General features: G+C 49.4%; 5 protein-coding genes across 5 annotated transcripts; 1 reads left to right on the top strand and 4 right to left on the bottom strand.

The window, feature by feature from the left end:
- Positions 1–155: 155 nt before the first annotated feature.
- N7511_001263 (uncharacterized protein) lies at positions 156–1654 on the bottom strand (the record flags this gene model as incomplete). Its single annotated transcript, XM_057123688.1, has 2 exons — positions 156–1088; positions 1283–1654. The coding sequence occupies 2 exons, from the start codon at positions 1652–1654 to the stop codon at positions 156–158; spliced, it is 1305 nt and encodes a 434-aa protein (XP_056989421.1).
- A 682-nt stretch (positions 1655–2336) lies between these two features.
- Positions 2337–3300, bottom strand: N7511_001262 (nicotinamide/nicotinic acid mononucleotide adenylyltransferase; the record flags this gene model as incomplete). Its single annotated transcript, XM_057123687.1, has 3 exons — positions 2337–2597; positions 2664–2937; positions 2990–3300. The coding sequence occupies 3 exons, from the start codon at positions 3298–3300 to the stop codon at positions 2337–2339; spliced, it is 846 nt and encodes a 281-aa protein (XP_056989420.1).
- A 698-nt stretch (positions 3301–3998) lies between these two features.
- On the top strand, positions 3999–9874 carry N7511_001261 (HECT-type E3 ubiquitin transferase UFD4; the record flags this gene model as incomplete). The annotated part of the gene is made up of 5 exons (XM_057123686.1): positions 3999–4090; positions 4339–4605; positions 4656–4729; positions 4803–5440; positions 5492–9874. The coding sequence occupies 5 exons, from the start codon at positions 3999–4001 to the stop codon at positions 9872–9874; spliced, it is 5454 nt and encodes a 1817-aa protein (XP_056989419.1).
- Positions 9875–11222: 1348 nt separating this feature from the next.
- On the bottom strand, positions 11223–12607 carry N7511_001260 (uncharacterized protein; the record flags this gene model as incomplete). Its single annotated transcript, XM_057123685.1, has 3 exons — positions 11223–11255; positions 11291–12407; positions 12474–12607. The coding sequence occupies 3 exons, from the start codon at positions 12605–12607 to the stop codon at positions 11223–11225; spliced, it is 1284 nt and encodes a 427-aa protein (XP_056989418.1).
- A 955-nt stretch (positions 12608–13562) lies between these two features.
- N7511_001259 (aromatic amino acid ammonia-lyase) lies at positions 13563–15686 on the bottom strand (the record flags this gene model as incomplete). Its single annotated transcript, XM_057123684.1, has 1 exon — positions 13563–15686. The coding sequence occupies one exon, from the start codon at positions 15684–15686 to the stop codon at positions 13563–13565; it is 2124 nt and encodes a 707-aa protein (XP_056989417.1).
- Positions 15687–20529: the final 4843 nt, after the last annotated feature.

Genomic DNA, 20529 nt, shown 5'->3' with positions numbered 1-20529 from the left:
AAATGGAGTGTGCAAAAGCTGAGAATCTATGTAAACATGCAAAAGTAACAAATGTGCGGGCGTTAAATCGTAAACCAAATGCCTGATGATGCAGATGGCATCTCAAATCAATAAGTATGTCCAGGGAAAGAGATAAAAGATTGCTTTTCAACGGATCATGCATCCAGAAGATCTTCGGCCTCCATTACTCCGATACAGCTATCGGGGTATTTCATGTCTTTCACCACAGCGACCACAGAGATCGGGTGTGGTCCATTTTGAGACGCACATATTTTGTGTCGGAGGTCTGTGAGTGGTGTCGAGTCTGGAACAAGGAGCCACTTGCTTCGGTGGATAGCAAATGGAGTATTAGAGTCCTCAGTCGTCACGTCAGACACACGCATATCCATATTCCCACTAGGCGACAGTAAAGAGCGAGTCTGCCGAGGAGGAATGATTTCATCCGGTGACAAGAACACCCATGATTTGGCATTAGGATGCTGGATAGCTGTGAGGAGGATATCGAGTAACCGCAGATCACCAGACGAAGACGACGAGGCCGTAGGAATATGATCAAGCGGCACTAACATATCCAACGATATCTGTTGCTGCGCATGCGGTGATTGAAGATTGAAAGGAGGAATTATCGACGAACCCCCTATATCCTCCCAAGGAAGCGAAACAGACGAAGCCGGCGAGTCAAACATTGTCGACATACCACTGGAAGGCGTTGTCAATGGCGTACCCGCAGCAGCAGCCCCAATAGCACCACCAGGATGAAATCCCCGGAAGACCTCTGCGGGAGTCTTCCCAGATGCAGTGTGCAGCTTGCGCGCCGTAGCAATGGCCAACGCATCGCCCAGCGACAAAGCCACCGTCGTCGATGAAGTAGGCGCACTAACCCCAAACGAGGTATCCTCATCCTCATGGATGGGCGCAGGCAGCAAAATCCCCATCCCCGACGGCCCGTGCAAAGCCAGCAACGGACATGCGGCGGGATGTATATGAGACGTCAGGGCGATGACAGGCACAGTAGCAGGCAGATGCGGAAGCAGCAAAAGCAGCTCAGGCGAACGCCCCGAAAAAGAAATTAAAAGAATCGTATCATTCTGCGCTCAAGTCAGCCACTGTATTCATGCTTCCAGCTTTATTTTCCGGTGTCTAAGTTCAGCCCAAAAGTCCAAGCATGGACGCCAGATCAGCGGACCCAGGCCACAGACCAACATGCAGGACCGTGGCTCGTGCTTGTGTTTGTGGTTTTGGTCTGTCTACTTTTTTTTCTTTTTTTCTTGCTTTGACGTACCGGCCGAACCAATCCCAGATCCCCATGCAAAGCCTCGGTCGGATGCAGGAACGCGCTGTACACCCCCAGACTATTCATTGTGGCCTCGATCTTGCGCGCGACCTTGCCGCTCTTGCCAACCCCGCAGACAACCAATTTGCCGCCATCGCGCACGCTGCGCGCAATCTGCTCGACGGCGCGGGCGAGGTCGTGCTGGGCTCGCGCGTCGGTTTGGTAGATGTGTTCGAGGTGGGCGAGGGCTGCGCGCTCTGTTGAGATCACATGGATTGCTGTTACGACGGATGAGACGTCTTTGGGGGGTTGAGGATCGGAGGAATCAGAATCGGGAGGGGTGAGGGGCCATTGGAGGCTGTGACTGCGTTCTTTGGTCATGGCGGGATTCGAGGGTGGAATTGGGTTTGGGTTTGCTAGAGCATCATGAGGAGGGTGTTGGGAGGGTTGGACAGGGAAGCTGGGCATTCGGACTCCGTAGCTCTTTATCTTTCGGGTTGTGGGGAGACGAGATCAGTCGATAACGATAGTTAGGGGAATCGCGGATCGGAGTATAAGTTGCTGCTTACTCCGGACTGGCTTTTGGCTTCTGGCTTCTGGCTACCCTCAGATACTGCCTACTGCCTAAGTGGAATATCTTGTTTACCGACTCTGTGCCTCTTCTCGTCAACTCGGATGGTGTCATCACACGCTTTGATGGTAAATGTGGAGGCGACTTGCCTGTTTCAGTATGCCCGAGGTTGCATCTCCGGATCCTCCAGATCGGGAATGACTGCCATGACGCCGAGATCTGGAGTATCTTTTGAGTATCTGGAGTATCTGGAGTACAAGATCTGGAAAATATGGTCGAATCCTCTTTTAGATCTACTCTATTGAGTCTGATATAACCAACAAAAATACTATGTACAAATCCCCCCGCTTGTGTTCCTGAGGGATAGCCTCAGGCTCAGGGCAAAATAAAACTCCAACTCCAGTACGCAAAGCAGTAAATCAAGACATTAGACAGGGGTATCGTATCGGGCGCGGGTCATTAGGGGTGCCTGTCCCAGGCAATCTGGTCGCATCATCCCGATCGTCCGTCCTGCCGCTCCTTGCCCTTCTCCATACCGTCATCCTCATATAGATGGTGCTGCTCAATATAGTGAATGACAGGGACGGGGATGAGGTAGCGCACACTCATCTCACGTCGGAGGAAGAGTCGGATTTTGGTGCTGCTCACGTCGTTCTGGATGAGTTGCTGGATAACGTGGATATTGTCCTTCCAGGGCTGCAGACTGGCCAGAGCCTCGTCAATGTCGGTGCCACTGCGTTCGACAATGAAAGACTGATAAAATGTTAGCACTCCAGGTCTGTGATGACCAGATAGAAGCCGGTTTCAAGATCAACGTACTCCGTATTTGCCCAGAATGTGGTCCAAATCCTTCTCGCTCCACACGCCTGGCGTGGACATGGTATGAATCAGATCTGCACCCGCGAGCAGAGCAATGCGGACAGGCTTCCGGGTTCCGTTTCCCACATCCACACCTTCACGGACAGTATTGATCTCGTAGTCAAAGTGATCCAACACCACTGCGGTCGGCTGGTACGCCTTCTGAATCGGTTCCCATGTATCCACCATCAACCAATCGGAGGTCTGATCAACAGCAAGTTGGCACATAGCCACCCTGCAAAACCCCGTTAGCGTAGTGAGAGCAAAGAGAGTCGGAAAATGCTTACCGATGCTCCGCGCTGGCAAGACCGGCCTTGCGATAGGCATCGGACACAGGCGACAGGTATCCTCCGATGAGTTCAAAATCGGAACTGAATCTGACGTGATCGGCGGCCATTTCGAACATGCGCAAATGAAGATAAGTAATTGGAGAGAAGGAGCCACATGCGACCAGCAAGAGAGGGGTTTTCTCCGGGTCGCTCATCGTGCGCTTCAAGCGCAACTCCGGGAATGTGTACTCCTCCATCGGGGTGGGGGGCAAGTGGGCGGGCGTCTGGTGAACGTCGTCGCTCTGCCCTCCGATCATTTCTGTTGTCATGTTGAAACGGTGGACAGAATTTCGAGATAGAGAAAAGAGGGAGAGAGGGTCAAGTCCGGGGTAGTTGGAAGGAGAAAAGTAAAGTTGGGCGAATTCTCTCAATGGCGGGGGAGGCGAACCGAAGGCGGCAAGGAATGCTCCGGAGCGAGAGATATGAAGAAGTGTGGTGAAAGAGTCCAAGTGTTGTTTTGGATTTCTGTTCTGTGGCTATCATGGGATTTGGTGATTATTAAGTATTGGCTTCGGTGAGTCAATTGAGGGATCGGGGCGTCTCCGTGATCTTCTCTCCGGATCGAAGGCCGGACTGTGAAGCTCGGAGATCAGGAAGCCTATATAACTTACACTTCCAGACTCGACTATGAGCGAAGTGTCACCCAGGTCAGATTTCAAAGTCAGTGCAGTTGTGTTAGTGCAAATAGTCCATAGTATAGTCCATAGCCAATAGTCAATAGTCCAACATTGGAATCCCTGAGTGGACTCGTCTTATATCATCGTTGCACTCCGCCTATGTCCGTCACCACTTCCTTCTCTCTTCTTCATCTCCTCCCTTTGTGTTTTATCACTCTCTTCCACCCCCAATTCTCTGTACTTCCTTTGATCTCGACAGACTCTCATTCTCTTAGGCTCTCCTGAGCAAGGCGGATGGCGGGTTGATGTGACCAACACTCAATCGAGCTCCTCAAACCCCCCAATAACTTATGGCCAGGCAAAGGCCCTCCTCCAAGCGTCAGGACCCTCTCGAGGATTATCCCACTTCCCCAGGCACTTCCACAGCCTCTTCTTCCCTGAGGTACTTTCCCACCCCTAGCATTCCAGCCTTCCACTCTCAGAGAGAACCGTGTGCGTGACCCTGAGAGCACGTTTCATCGGCTTCAGTTCGGGAGACAAACAACTCATCCTTGGGTTATTGCGACCATTGCGAGCATTGTCACCTTACTACCCAATCTGCCTTATCGCTTTGACCGCTCTACACCTCTCTTTCTCGTTCTATCCCCTCATTTCTTAACTACAACGTGGACTCTTTCTCATGTCATCCAGAATCACTCGCTCAGCCGCGAGACTCGCGACAGACCCTCCTCCTCCTGCTGAGGCTGGTACCCAACCCGCCGCTGGCTCGGCTTCATCTCGCAAACGCAAGGCTTCCTCTCGCCCCGATCGACAGACCGACAGTCCGGCCCAGCCATCGCCTCCCTCACCTCAACGGAAGTCCAAGCGACCACGTACCGCTGCCCCACCGACAGCGTCATCTGCTGGCTCCGTTGCTGCTCCCCGCCGCACTCGTCGTGCAACCATGTCACAACCCGGGTAAGTGATGGTAACCTTTGCTCTTCGATGGAGCTGACAAGACTTCTTAGCCCGTCGTCTCGACCAGAGGAATCTAAGTCGGCCACTTCTCCACAACCCGCCCGAAGAAAGACGAGTCGGAACGGTAAGTTTCGTTCATAACAACCAGTCCTTGAGTTATCTCCATTTCAAAGTTGCTGATATTCTTCTTGTCCTAGATCGACCCGGTACTACACAGTCTCCGCCACCCCGGCGTCAGAAGAAGCGTGCGACGAAGACAAACCCTGATGTCATAATGCGAGATGCGGAGGAGGGTCTGGAGGAGGAAGATCCCGAAGAAGAGCAACATGAAGATTCCCCAACAGAAGAAAGTCATGATGGCACCAACCCATCCGCCTTTGACGATGACGATATGGACCCCTTCGCCAACAGCTTATTTGGTGGACGGGGTCCGATGGGCCTTCAGAGCACCCTCCGTGCCCTTACCGGTATGATGTCTGGCATGTCTTCCCGGCTTCGAGATATTCTAGTAAACCTACGGGCAAAAGACGATCCATCCATTCAACTTATCGCCCTCCAGGAGCTTTCGGATCTCCTGCTAGTGTCAAATGAGGACAATCTTACCGGCCAATTCTCTCCCGACCCATATGTCAAGGAACTTGTGACCTTGATGCAGCCGAATCAGTTCGGCGAGGAGAATCCCGAGATCATGCTTCTTGCATGTCGCTCCCTCGCTAACCTCATGGAGGCCTTGCGTGGCTCTGTGGCCAACGTTGTTTATGGTGGTGCCGTGCCGATCCTGTGCCAGAAGCTCCTTGATATCCAGTTTATTGATTTGGCCGAACAGGCTTTGAGTGTAAGTTTCTCTGGTTTATTCATCCCGATCGCATCTACTGACATTATATAGACCTTGGCTAAGATCTCAGTCGATTTCCCCGCCTCAATTGTGCGGGAAGGTGGGCTGACAGCTTGCTTGACCTATCTTGACTTTTTCCCTACCAGCACTCAACGTACAGCAGTGACAACAGCCGCAAACTGCTGCCGCAATCTCCCCCACGACTCCTTCCCCGTTGTCCGCGACGTCATGCCCACCTTGCTGAATGTCCTTTCCAGCAATGATCCCAAAGTTGTTGAGCAGGGCTGTCTCTGTGTGTCACGGATAGTGGAAAGCTTCAAGCACCGCCCGGAGAACTTGGAGGAACTGATTGAACCTGCCATGCTCAAGGCTGTCCTTCGGCTGCTGCTCCCAGGAACTACTAACCTCATCGGCCCTCATATCCACACACAGTTCCTGCGTGTTCTGGCCATCACGTCAAAGACTAGCCCTCGACTGTCGAATGAACTTTTTAAAATGGACGTGGTTGATACTCTGTATCAGATCTTGACAGGCGTCTCTCCGCCACAGGATGTTGACAATAACGCTGTCAAGATGGATAGCGTGTTGGTCATGCAAGCATTGATTCACCGGCCACGTGAGCAGGTCTTCGAGACTCTCAATGTTATCTGTGAACTGCTACCCGGTGTTCCCAGTCGCGATGCATCACGGACAGATGCCCTTCTCAGTTCATACTTTGATAGTAGCATGTCCATCAACCTGAAATCTTCCAAAACTAAAGATACAGTGGAAGAGAGACGATCCTTGCTTGACAACTGCAAGCCTCAACTTAAGCGATTTGCCATGATTCTGTTCCCCACCTTGACCGATGCCTACTCTAGCACAGTCAATTTGCATGTCCGACAGAAGGTTCTCATTGCACAGCTGAAGATGTTGCACATTCTCGAGCCATCTTTGATTGAAGATGCTCTCAGAACCGTTCCATATGCTTCCTTCCTAGCTTCTATTCTTTCCCAGAAGGACCACCCCTCCCTCGTGTCCTTGGCCCTTCGTTGCTCCGAGCTTCTGTTTCAACGCCTTGAACATGTTTACCAACATCAATTCCACCGAGAGGGAGTCATCTCAGAGATCGTCAAATTGTCAGAGGGCATTCTCTCTGGCAATGAGCTTCCTACCACGTCCGAACCCGTCGATACCGAGATCAACACAAACCCCTCGCATCCCCACCGGGCGGAGAACCCAACCCACCAAACCCAGCAAAATCAGGACGAGGATCAAGATGAGGATGAAGTCGACGATTTTGATGACGATGAGGGCGATGGCGAAGATGAAGATGGCGAAGACATGTCTGATTCTGATGAAGACGTGGCCCCCGGTCCCCGAAGTATTGAGAAAATGGATAGCACCATCAACGACCTTATTATTCGAGATGCCCAACAGTTCCTGGAAAGCTACGAAGCAATTCACGGCGGAACAGTCCGAGCAGAGTCCCTTCGAATCTTGAAGGAACTTCAATCTCTAGCCGCCGAGGTACGCGCATGCTATGCCGATGGCAATGGCGATGGTCATGCTTTGTTCAAGAAGCTTGCATCGTACTTTGATGGGGACGCTTTGGAGAGTATCACCAGCTCCGAACTGCTCAACTCCGGTATTGTAGATGTTCTCCTGGAAGTTCTGGGCAATTACCAGGCTCCGTCCATACGCCGCTCTCGAGCTGCCTTTTTGCAGGCTTTTATGGGTGTTTCAATCTCGGAAAAGGCTCAGAAACAGAGTACCGCAACCACTCTTTTCAGCGTTTTGATTCGAAAGTTACAAGACTTGCTCAGTAGGACCGAGCATTTCGAAGTTCTAACTGTCAGTCATAACTCCCTGGAAAATACTCGCAGCAATGCCAACTACATGTTGAGCAAACAGCTGCGACTCAAACTGGTTGCCGATGATGCCTCTGAGATTCCCCGCCCATATCGAAACCTCATGGTGTCTATCCATGCAATCGCAACTTTCAAGGCACTGGATGACTTCCTTCACCCTCGAATCAGCGTTTCTGAGCGTCCTCGGCCATCGCGTCCTAGGGACTCTATCCTTTCTCAGATTGCTAACGCAGCTCGCATGCGTGACCAGCTCCCTGGCTCTATCGCTTCGCGACAGCCATCGGGCACTATCCCTCCCAATCGCGAAGGAGGTCCCCGTGCTGATGCCGCTGAAGAGGGCGAAACTCCTGCAGATGTTCGTCGCCGGTCCCGTCGTGCGGCTCTTCAAGGGGAAGAGGAAGATCACGACGACGAGCCGCTTGAATGTGCGGACGAGAGACAATTAACTGACGAAGAAGATGAAGAAGATGAAGATGAAGACGAGGAACTCAACGCTATCGTTGATGACCTTGATGAGGATCTTGAGGACGACGGTGTCTCTGACCCCTCTGCAGTCAACATGGAAGTGGCTTCTTCGGGCAAGGTCACTGCTCGCAAGGAGGACGGTACCCGTGTAGGCACTCCATCTCACGGTGCAGCCTCTAGATCTTCAGCTCCAAACGTCGGTTCCTCCAAGCTCACAGGCAACTCATCACTGGCTACTGCCGGTCGTCCCTTCTCATCCTATGCCGCCGCTATGGCTTCCGTTCCCCAGGATTGGCACATTGAATTCCTTGTAGATGGCCAGCCCGTTTCGAGCGAGACAACCGTATATCGTGCTGTTCATCACAACCGCGAGCATTTGGATGAGAACAGTGCTAAGAATGTATGGTCTGCTGTTCACACAGTTACCTTCAGACGCGTTCCTGGTCCCCCACCTCCTGAACCATCGACTCTTCCCCAGCTAAACCAGGGTTCATCTAATGGCGACAGCCTCGATATGCCAGCATCTCTCGACAAGGATAAGACCACAGCCTCCATTTTACGTCTGCTTCGCGTTTTGCACGAAATGAATGCGACCATTGACGACATTCTCACAGACAATAAGGACTCTGTTGCTATTACTCCAGAACCCCTGGCCCAGTTCATCAATACAAAGCTCACAGCCAAGATCAACAGACAGCTGGAGGAGCCATTGATTGTGGCAAGCAGCTGCCTTCCAAGCTGGAGCGAAGATTTAGCTAGGCTTTTCTCATTCCTGTTCCCATTCGAAACTAGGCATTTGTTCTTGCAGTCAACCGCCTTCGGTTACTCGCGGGCCATGATGAGATGGCAGAATTCCCAGAGCGAAGATAGTCGTCGCGATCTGCGCCGCGATGATCGCCCATTCCTTGGTCGATTACAACGCCAAAAGGTCCGCATCTCCCGCGCCCGCATCCTTGATTCTGCTATGAAAGTCATGGAGTTGTATGGCTCTTCCCCTAGCATTCTCGAGGTTGAATACTTCGAGGAAGTAGGCACTGGCCTGGGTCCTACCCTTGAGTTCTACTCTACTGTTTCCAAGGAGTTCTCTAAGAAGAAGTTGAAGATCTGGAGAGAGACTGAAGGTGTCTCTTCTGGAGCGGAATACGCATTTGGCAAGCGTGGATTGTTCCCTGCTCCCATGAGTGATCAACAGGCCGCCCAAGACTCCGGCAAGAAGTTGCTGAACATTTTCAAAGTTCTTGGAAAGTTCGTTGCTCGCTCCATGCTCGACTCCAGGATCATCGACATCTCTTTCAATCCCGCATTCTTCCGCATCGCCGACACCCTATCTTCTGTTGCTCCATCATTGGGTACTGTGAAGTTGGTTGACCAGGACCTTGCCAAGTCTTTGATCATGCTCCAGCAGTTTGTGAATGCCAAGGATGCAATTGAGAAAGATGACACCCTAAGCCCCGGCTACAAGACAGAGGCTGTGCAAGAGATCACAGTACATGGTGTCAAGGTTGATGATCTGAGCTTGGACTTTACCCTTCCTGGATATCCAGCCATTGAACTCATTCCTGGTGGTTCTGATGTTCCCCTGACCATTGAAAACGTTGCCATCTATATTGAGCGTGTCATTGATATGACTCTTGGAAGCGGTGTCCGCCATCAAGTCGACGCCTTCCGCACTGGCTTTTCTCAGGTCTTCCCCTTTTCTTCTCTTCGAGCTTTCACTCCTAACGAGCTTGTCATGCTCTTCGGACAGGCAAAGGAAGACTGGACCATTGAAACTTTGATGGACACCGTCAAGGCTGATCATGGCTTCAATATGGACAGCCGCAGTGTGCGTAACCTGCTGCAGACAATGAGCGAACTAGACAACCAGCAACGCCGAGACTTCCTCCAATTTGTCACGGGCAGCCCTAAGCTCCCTATCGGCGGTTTCAAGAGTCTCACCCCCATTTTCACTGTCGTGTGCCGTCCAAGCGAACACCCCTATACCCCAGATGACTACCTCCCTAGCGTGATGACCTGTGTCAATTACCTCAAACTCCCCGACTATAGTGACCTGGATGTTCTGAAGAAGCGGTTATCGGTTGCCATCAAGGAAGGCCAAGGTGCCTTCCACCTCTCCTAAGCCTCTTCGACTACAGTTCCAAGCAATCATTATTTGATTTGAATTCAAATCTGTATTCACTGTGAACTCTCGCCACCCGACTTTTACCATTCCTCCTCTACCAACCCTCCCATTGTTGCCAATGTTGCTCCCCCTTTCCCCTTATCAACCAAGGCAGAAAAGAACGCCCCATTTACGATTCGACGATGTTTTGATTTAACCTCGTTCTGCGCTTTATCCCCCCATTATCAATTTCAGTGTCCCAAATTCGCTCTTCAATGCCTCTTTCTTGTTTTTTTTTCCCTCTCACTTGACAAATCCCCCATTTCCTCAAGCTTTCGGATGGGCTGTTTCTCACGCCCTTTTTCTTTGTTTCTTGGCACTTTTCTTTTTGTCTGTCATCTGGATTGAGAGGCGTTTGAGGTGGGCCTGCCCTGTTCGATAGTGATAAGATAGTAATCGTCACTATTTTATGAAAAGCAAAATCTTTGATTCTTTGAACCGTCTTAATGCACTTGATGGGCTTCAATTGGGTCTGTAAAAGCAGCTTACAAAAGTTGAGTCCCAGTCACCAATAAAACCTCACGAGTTATGGATCGCCTGTTGCCCCTCTAAAATGGTACAGATTTCATCAAAGAAATCTTCCTTAACATCGGCGCAATACAGTGATTTACGGGAATTAACATCGTACCTCCTGGAATGGTCAAAAATGTCGATCAATATCCCAAGTGGAGTATGTGTCTCAGTGTGCTATGAAGCTTATACGAGGCCTTTTTGGCTTGGAGTCTGATTCGCGCTACTTTCCTTTCCTTCACTGGCATTTTTCATGGAAAGCTGTTTTATCTGCTAAAGCATATGTGGAAAGTAGAGCAAGGAATGAATAAACTCACTCGCCGTCGAGCTATGTAGGATAAGCTTTCGTTCGCGTGTAAGCTTAAAAGAAAGTTCTGAGTTTCAAATAAGTTAAGTGTAGCCCTCGGCAGTCGATCGATATAATTCAAAACATATCATGGAACTTAATGGGCGACAGGAAAAGGGGTCGTAGTATTTCCTTGTACAATAGTGTACAGACCATTGTGGTTCTGTAGTTCTTGGGTTTGTCAAGCCCAGGCTCCGCTATATCCACTTTTGAGGAGAGAGGATGATACTTGTGTTTCGGGAATGTCTTTCCATTGTGGGTTGTTTCAAATACGTGTAGTTGGTTGCACTATTGGGTCAAATTGGATTTCTAGACTGTAAGTCTAAGAATAGTTGACATATACATAGAATGAAAGGTGACAGACATCACGCGAATGACCAAGAGCCGCAATGTAATCCAGTCCACTGCATGAACCATGTTCAGGATAAGCAATCCGTCTTCAAAAAACAATCACAGTCCACACAGCGGGTGATATGGCTTGTTCTGCCAAAATCAGAGTAAAACAGTCCAACCATTACCCACGCCAGCCAATTCTGCCGAGCAAACTGATCCATAACGTACCGAATCCCCTCGGTGCGAGTAAGAAGGTTGTCGCTCATATCAATTTGGGTAAAAAGTTGAAGACCAGATAATTCTTTCTCGGGTACCTTCTCACACATTTCAATTGTTTTGGTCTCCGAGAACGCAAAAGAAGTGCCGAAAATAGCATAGAGTCTCGACATCGGATGCTGGTTCGGGGACTTCCAATCCTTCTTCACCCAACGCGGTCGAATCTCCCAAGGAAATCGACGAATCTTCACCAACGATTGCCGCCACGACTCGAAGTTCAACCGGGACCGGATGCCGCTGACTGCGTGGACACAACCATGTGAGCCCATGGCAAGGTGGCATAGCAGACGATCAGCGACGACATCAACGGGGACTTCGTCGCCCGTGACGTCCGCTGTTGGGTCTTGCATGTTGGTTGCAATCTTCAGGCTTCTTGATGGGGATAGAGCCAGCCCCGCGGCAATCATTGTATAAGGCGATGACATTGGCATGTTGTACCCTGGAAAGGGATGACATTGTGCTGGTCCGATAACAGACGGACGAATAATAAGTAATTTGTCACTCGAAGAGAACTCGGTGAATCTGCTCTGCAGCGTCCTTTCAGTGAGGTGTTTGGCGTAGGCGTAGGCCCAAGGAAAATTTTCGGCTTCATATGCTTGGCTCTTGCCGTGTTTTCGAAGTTGATTGAGCTCGTCGGAGGCATGATAATGGTGCGTAAGCTCATATATCCTTTCGTCGATCTTGACATCTGTATTTTGACTCTGTTGATAGAGATGTGCGTTGGCGTAGGCGGTTGACACATACACGAATCGATCGAGCTGAGCGCAAGAGAGAGCAAAATCGGCAATCATCTCTGTTGGATCAATTATTGTACGGGTCAGACGGCCTAGCGGCTTTATCATGTTGATTGATGAAGCTGCATGGATTATCACATTGACGCTTTTACGCATGGCGTTCAACCCGGGCTCCGAGAGCCCCAGGTTAGGTAGTAGAATATCACCATCAAGGACGACTAAACGTGTTGAATGGTGCAGTTTCTCCAAAGTGCCGTGGGGAAGCCATTTTTTCCACCTGGATTGAACCTTCCTGTATCAACATAATTAGAATGATATCCTGGCAGGTGGATAGTTCGCCATAGATAGATACACTCACTTCTTGCCTCCTCTGCAAACCAGGTATATCGTCAGCACAGATGTGCTGGTGAGCAACCGATGTACAATAGCGGTCCCTAAGAACCCCGAGCCACCCGTTACGAGGACCGATTTCCCGTCATAATAGTCCCACATGTCGAAGCCGTAAATTTGATATATCAACAGAGCCAAGAGTCATATTCTTGGCAAAAGGTCAAAGCAGGCTTTACTAACGGGCTTAGTGAACTTTATGATGTTTATTTACCACGTGTAGTCCCTGTTAATCCCCAGTGTGATGTCATTGCTATTCAGAGTTTCCTCCTTGGAGCATACCATCTATCTTCCGCGCCGCCGTGCCGCGGCTTGGAATGATATACATCGATATCCCTTGCATGGGGCTTGGGCCAGTCCGTTGATCATAAGAACCGCGTCAATCTGGTATCTGACTCAATCTCTCCCATTCCAAGTTATCGCTCCCCGTGGGCAAGATGTGCGGGGTTGAGTATGGAGGGCGTTTGCCTTCCCTGGCGTGAGGCTTAGATGCCGACACATACATTCTGGAGAGCGATTGGTCCACGTGGAATACCTCCTTGCTTTTTTGTATCGTATTCCTGTTTTGCAGTAAGCGTAGGTTTAGAAATGCTTTGATCGTCGGAAAGTGTATAAGTTAGTTCAGATTGAGTTTAAATTTCAGTTGTCCTATCCCTTGTTCCTCTTAGAAATAGGGGTCGTCATCGAGAGGTATCGGTAAGTCAGATAAGAGCACCAAAAAGCTCATTGCGCTTTCGGGCATGGTTGTTTTAGCGCTAGATATATTATACGTCTTGAGGCTCAGGTACCCATTAACATGGACGCCGGGGAGCTGCCTTACAATATTATTAGGGAAAAATGAATTGTAGCATTAATCCTACCTACTGGCGATTGGTACTTGCACCTGAATTGGATATTTACTTGATCTCAAAGTCAGATTGTCAGGTAAGAAAGTGTTAACTTGTATCAAGGCCATGTTGGCCGCGTATGAACATGATATTAACAAAAGTATTCTCATATATTAATTAACATGTTCTATCATTCTATTACATTCCATTATATTGCACCATATTTTGTCAAATTACTCAGCCTTGTTGTGGACCCAGTTCTCAAGAACCGTGTGCATCATATCACCCTCAAGCAGGTTCTCATAGACGATGCCAACCCAGCTACCAATAGTCTTCTTGCCCTCGGTGGGGAGACCGTTCTGGTGGTTGTACAAAGGATCATCCATGATACCATAGTGAGCAGGCACATTAAGCTTCGTGCGGACGAAGTTATATAGCTGAGAAGTACCGTCACCGAGCTGGGAGGCCACATCCTCGGAAGAGATGGAGGGGTTGGGGTAGTACATAGCATCGGCGGTGGTGGACACGACGCTGTGGAAGTTCTTCTTAAAGGCAATGATGGCCGAGGCGGGGCACTCGGGCTTGTTGGCAGCCATGAAGTCGCTGACGGGCGACATAACGGCCTCGGCAACAGACACAACACGGTCCTTCCAGGTGTTTGTGTTGGCCTTGTACCAGCTCTTCTCAATAACGGGGAAGAGAGACTTGCTGAGATCTTCAATCTGCTCAGCGGTCAATCCGAGGCCGTGGAGGGCACCGAATTCGGAGGCGTCCACGACCTTAGTCTGGAGGGTCGAGAGGAAGCGCTTGTGATTGGCACGGATCTCGGCAGCCTGGCAGCAGACGTAGATGTGGCAGGCGCTCATGTGAGCCAGGATGTCAGCTGCCTCCATGGTGCGACGGGCAGAGAGCAAAGCGAGGGAGTTGATGCCCTGGTTGTGCATCTCGGCGGACATAACGTGAGCAGAGACGGGGTGGGCAAGGGCGGCCAACTCGGACATGTAAGCGGACATGTTGATATCGATACCCTTCATGGTGAAGCCTTCGACGGCACTGGCATTAAGGTTGGCTTCAAGGCCGTTGTTTGTGGCGGGGTTAATGATCTCGGTAACCTGGGACCAAAGCATGCGACCAATCATCTGGATGGCCAGGCGGGCCTTTTCCATAGCGGAGGTAACAGCGGTAGCCTGGAAGTTACCACCGTTCAACACCTGGCCGCAGGTGGGGCTCTCGGGGTTTGTGTCAACCAGGGGGTTGTCCGATGTGGAGTTGAGCTCAGTCTCGAGCTGCTGTTGGGCGAGCATGAGATCCTCGAGATAAGGACCAATCCATTGGGGAGCGGTTCTGGTGGAATAACGGTCCTGGCAGAGACCTTCACCGAACTTGCGCTGCGACTCGAGGCCAACAACGTACTTGGAACCCTTGAGGAAGCGGCGGATGTTGTTTGCGGCCTCGATTTGACCGGGGTGGGGGCGGACATCGTGAATGAACGGTTGGGTCCACTCGACGTTTCCGGCCAAGCACTCGGAAGAGAATGCGGTCAACATTTGGGAGAGCAAAGCAAGTTGCTGAGTATCATACAGCGCCAAACTAGCGACTGCCACGGAAGGAGCAGTACCGTTAATGAGGCCAAGGGCCTCCTTGGGACCAAGTCCAGAGGGGGCGAGGCCGGAGATCTTCAATGCCTCTGACGAGGGAACAATCTTGGCATCGGCACCCTTACCCATCTGAACAAAGACATCTGGATTACCCATGATGGCGCCAGCGATGTAGGCCATGGGCATAAGGTCACCAGATGCGGAAATGGTTCCACGAAGGGGGATGAGGGGGGTGATGTCGTTCTGGAGCAAGTCAATCAAGCTTGATAGCACAGACTTGCGGATGGCACTGTGGCCACGGAGGTTCTGATTGGTACGGGCAACAATTGCAGCACGAGCCCAGGCGGGAGGCATGACATGGGATGGTTGACGCTCAGAGTTGCTGGTGGGGTTCTTATCAGCAGAGGTGATGATTCCACTCTGGATGAATTGGAGCAAATGCGTTTGCAGCTTGACAAGCTCCTTGGTTCGGGTATCAGCGCTTCCACCGAAGCCAGTGTTGACGCCGTAGATGACACATTCTTGCGCGATGTTATCGGCGAGGGTTTGGACAGAAAGATCGAGACGCTTGGCAATCGCTTCGTCGTCGCTAATCGTGGGTTGAACTCCATGGCGAGCAACGGAGACGATAGTAGAGATGTCGAGGTTGTTGCCATCGAGAACAATGTTCTCCTGCTTGTTCTTCAACTCACGGGCACGTCTCAACAGCTGGAGAGTTGCGCTCATGTGAGCCGACTGGTTGTGCCTTGTGACGGTCATGATGGGCAGACAGCAAGGATTCAATGCTGTGTTGATTTTATGTTTTGTTCAACTGCGGTACCCAAAAAAAAACAGACTGGGATCCCAAGGAGAAAGCAAAAGCTGAAGAAATGCAGTAAAGAGAGAGGGAAAGTGAAGCAAAGAGGGAAGAACAAGGAGCGAGGACAGCTGGATATATCTATTGTCCCCTTATTTCCCTTATTTCCTTAATTTCTTTATTTTCCTGACCGGAAAGGAAAAAAGAGAAAGCCATGGAAACCTGCTCACAGTGATGGTGGAGTAGAGTTCCTCAGCTGAAGCTTGCGAGTGGATCTGATACAGTTCCGCCATCGACATCAGCGCATAATTTTAAGCTCCACCGTAGGACAGACCCACTTGCAGCTAAGCTCGGGGATCCACTCCAGCCACTAGAATGTCCATTTGAGGTTTAGCGCGCTGTGGATCATTACCCTGCTGGGTGTCAACCAAGATTGGATTTGCGATCGACATGCGGCCTTTTACACGAGAAAAGACGATCTGAAGATCTAAACCACGACGTGCCGTGTACTGTGTGGGCCGATAAAAAGGGGCAGAGATTTCCTGACACTAGTAACACATCTAACCTATCGGACCCATCCGGACTCCAAACAATTGTCAACAGGAACTCCCGATCGGAACAGATCGGTGTACAAGGCCTGAACTAACTTTGCTCGCGCGTTCTAGTGCACTCCAAGTAACCCACCTTCTTTAGACCTCCTTGAATCGCATTTTCGCGTCTCCGGTTCGAGTGGAAACCTGGCAAAAATCGCGGAGTTTTACCTATTACCCGATTTAGTTTTCTATTCCGACATTCTCGATTTTGGTATTTCGTGAAACAAAGAGAAGCTGCTTCATAATAGCATGATGCAAGAAAGTCTTCATAAGTTGGTACTGTACTGTAGAAAGCCCAGCAGTTCCATTACGTACCATGACCATTGCCATCTCCCCCTACGATAAGCTGTCGAGGCTAGCGATGTGACAGTCGATCGCCGTCTCCTCTCAGGGAAGCCCAGCCAACCACTCACATCCACACGCTAGCCACGAGTTCTTTCCTCGGTCTGCAGATGGTTTGTTACATGTATAGAGAAAGATTCATGGATAAGGTACTGACTTTGTACTGAGCGGGGCACCCAACCTCGGTAACTTCTCATTCGCAAGATCTTCGGTGGAGGTGTCAAACCATAGATCGGGTTATTTGTTTTCGGTTTTCTTCGGGCTTTCCATGAGGGTCAGTGCCACGGGATATGCGTTTTGCCTTCATCGCATCACCCATGGTCGCGTACACACCAGGGCGGAGCTCACCCCTTTCTCGGGCCCTGACCGCTAGCAAGTCCTGGCGCAATTACCGTGCACATGTTTTTCTTCCTGATTTATATTTCTGTTGTGATTTTCATGACCGAACTTTGCGTCAGTGGCGGCAACATTACATACAGTACATACAGTACAAGTGTAATCTGCCGGAGAAAGAACGCAGCATCCATATTATTATGTATATTTTTCATAAACCAACCTCAGATTCCCACCGCTTACTTTAATACAGCTAGCCGTGGGTTGTAAGTTACAGGAAATCGATTTTGACTTGGAAGTAATGGTAACAAGCCTTCCATTGATCGGTGGGTGTCATCCTAGTCCAGATTATGCTTATGTTCTCGGCCGAGGCCGAGTATTGACGTGTACATGCCCAGTACAGTACAGATAGACAATACAGTATGCACTAAAACCTCCTGGGCCTTGTTGCATGGTGGAACCCGACAAGAAGCGATCTTCAATCCTTATCCAGAGCCATGAAATCTCCTTGCATCTATGGAGCGTATCTGCCAACATCAACTTCTCTTTTCACTCATCTGTGTACTAATGCTCTGCTATTGAAATGCAAAACTTGCACTAAATCAACCTATTGTCTGGACTTTCGAGGAACACGCCATCTTGCCACCTCAATTGATTGTTCTATGTACAGTAGGCGACCCATCAGCATGGCACTAAGTTGCTCCATAGCGGAGGTGTCACTGACGCAGATATCAGTGGAGTCCGGACTAGTTTCTGTCAGCGCTGATCAATCCATGTTGAATCTATTGAACCTACTTGGCTCAAGGCACACGAAATTCACACGTATCCATTTTCGAATTGCCGGGTAGAAAGCGCTCGAATGAATGGAAACATTGCACCCTTCTTTGAGGCAAAGTCGATCAAATTAGGATGCCTGACCTGACGTTGATGAATGAATGCATCCAAATTAGTGATCATCGACCCACTTTTTCAGAAGAGGAGCTGTATACTTTGGTCCCTATTCGAGTTCGCGTTGACTCTGCTGATCTAGGACATGGGAGCGTAGGTCAAGAACACGATAATCCGAGTCGTTCCAATTACGGTCCTAGTTGAGAAGGACCGTGAAGTAGTCGTTTTAGATGGCGAGAGTTCCGGATTGGACTCTTTTATTGGCAATTGGTCAGGGGAATTGGCCATGCATTACATCGCCGGTTAGGATGTGGCAGCCGTCAATCATGACTAGCTAGGTTATGATGAAGGCTTGAGTGATAGTTGACTTGCCTAAACGCTGTCGGATCAACCACATGAGTCCGTTTCCATCGAGAAACCCGGCCTGGACCTTGTATGAAATGAATTGACGACTCCTCTTTACAGCACTGCGTAGCTCATCCGGAACACAGCAATTGCAGATGCGTCGGTCTTCTATGCGTTAATAAGACTCACTTGCATATGGCATAGTAAAGTTTTGATCACTTGAAGAAGTCCGTTCGTTTTTATTTGGTGATTTCCCTCCACGGTCAACTGTAGAAGGACATGATTCTCGCGCGTTGAATGAGAGGAAGTGGCTAATAGGGCTAATCCAAAGAACAGCCATTTTGTCGATATTTGAGCCTGGGTACAATAGGACCAGCTGCACATAAGTGCTTGAATTGTGCCTTGGGGGCGTAGACGGGGTGTTCCCATTCGATTTCAGCAGCAATCCCGGCAACGGTGTATCCCGTCAATGTCTTGACCAAACAAGTCGAAATTTGGATGCGAGTTGATGGCTAGTTTCGACCTGTTGTCAGTGTGCATGGCCCACTCATAACTGGTGCTCCTAACTTATAAACCTATTTGGGGACAACAAAGGCCCGTCAACGAAGTAGGACGATGCAACTGAGAGAGATTTGGAAACAGGTTTTGTACAGGTGCATGGGGTCAATGACAAAATATAAACGGAAGTTGGCCAACGTTTATTCTTTGTACTTGAATCATACTCAAAAAGATGTCAAAAACATGTTCAAAAAAACGGTCAAAAAAGCAAACAAGAATGTCCCCAAAAAAGTGAAAAATAACGTTCTATATCAGGAAACGTCTAGCGCTAAACTTAATCATAGTATAACTGTAAATTATGCAAGACCTATCAGTATATATATCCTCTGGGGTGACAAGGCCTTGCTACTCATCAATTGATGATGATGGGAACAACCCATGCGCATTCCGCCCCAGGACGGTTGGCAAGACAAAAAAGTCTTCGCGAAAATCTACCCACTATCCAAGCCAGACAGGGACAAAGTTGACGAGGTTTTCGATCTATTGTATAAGTAAGGTAGAATGAAATGGTCCGACCGTGCAACCCTATTTGGGTCACCCGTCTTCGTGGTCAAACGAAAGATGCCGGACGGAACACAGTCTTCGAGAGTAGTAGTTGACGTCCGTGACCTCAACAAGTGGACTGTTCGTGATTCATACCCGCTCCCTCGGTAACAAGACATTTTGAACTTCGTCCAAGGAGCGAAGTACATCAGCATAGTCGACGCAGCCCAATCCTTCTACCAATGGGCAGTCTGGTACAAGGACTCTTGGAAAGCGAAGTACGTTGCAAGTATGTTGAAAGTCTTTGTCACTGGAGGATAATAGAAGCAGAAAGAGCTTGGCAGGTTTTAATATTTCCGACGCAGCATATATGACATTGAAGTGACATATAAATCCCGAGATAAGTCGCTAGAAGAGGTTCTGGCATAATTGATGGTATCAGAGTATCCCAAGTTTAGTAGTTGATTTTGGGTAAATCAATACTCACCACAGCTATGTCAGGAGATGTGTGTCTGAGGTTTAGGCCCGGTTTATTTTCTTGCCCTGACTGACAGGATCTACGACTTTAGTCTGTCTTCTCTCCTTAGAGAGTCTTTCGATCTTATGAAAATCTCTCAGCCCTATGAAACCCTCTTCTTTCTCTCCACATACAAATCCGAAAGGGTTCAATGCGCGGATTATCAAAAACTCCAACAAGTATGATTCCACGGTCGTGCCATTCACAGTAACGTAATTATTCCAAAAGTGTGTTTACATTTAGCGGAGTCACAATATTAGTTTACGCACAATTTGTCGCGCAATGCAATAGCTGCTCCTCCGTTGGGCTGGCTGACTGTCTTGCCTTATACAATGATATCGTAAAGCGTCAGTTATATTGTTTGATAGAAGTGAGCATTTCTGTCATATCCCCTCGGATGATATTAGCTCCCCAGGCAGATTTGCCTTCATTATCGCCTCGCCTGAATTACGTTTTTGTACCAGAAAAGTACCCACATTGGACCCCACTACTGCCATACTGTATGCAATCCGGAGGTCGTGAGTATTAGACGGATATAAACAGTGGTGTACGCACGTTGCACTTAAGCGATGTTATAATGTTTTATTTAGCTGGATACAATATCTGCATTAGCTTCGTTAAACTATGTATACCAATTCCTATGTTTTTAGTAACTGAAGCGGTGTTGCTGATGCCGGTCCCTGCCGATCTCTGCGAAATCCACAAATTTAGGTTCCACTGAGGCCTAGATGAGTTGATCTGCCAGAA

Source organism: Penicillium nucicola (assembly GCF_028828085.1).
Source record: "Penicillium nucicola strain IBT 29836 chromosome Unknown utg000001l, whole genome shotgun sequence".
NCBI lineage: Eukaryota > Fungi > Ascomycota > Eurotiomycetes > Eurotiales > Aspergillaceae > Penicillium > Penicillium nucicola.
The sequence above is the reverse complement of the archived record's forward strand: the minus strand, read 5'-3'. Positions and strand labels throughout refer to the sequence as shown.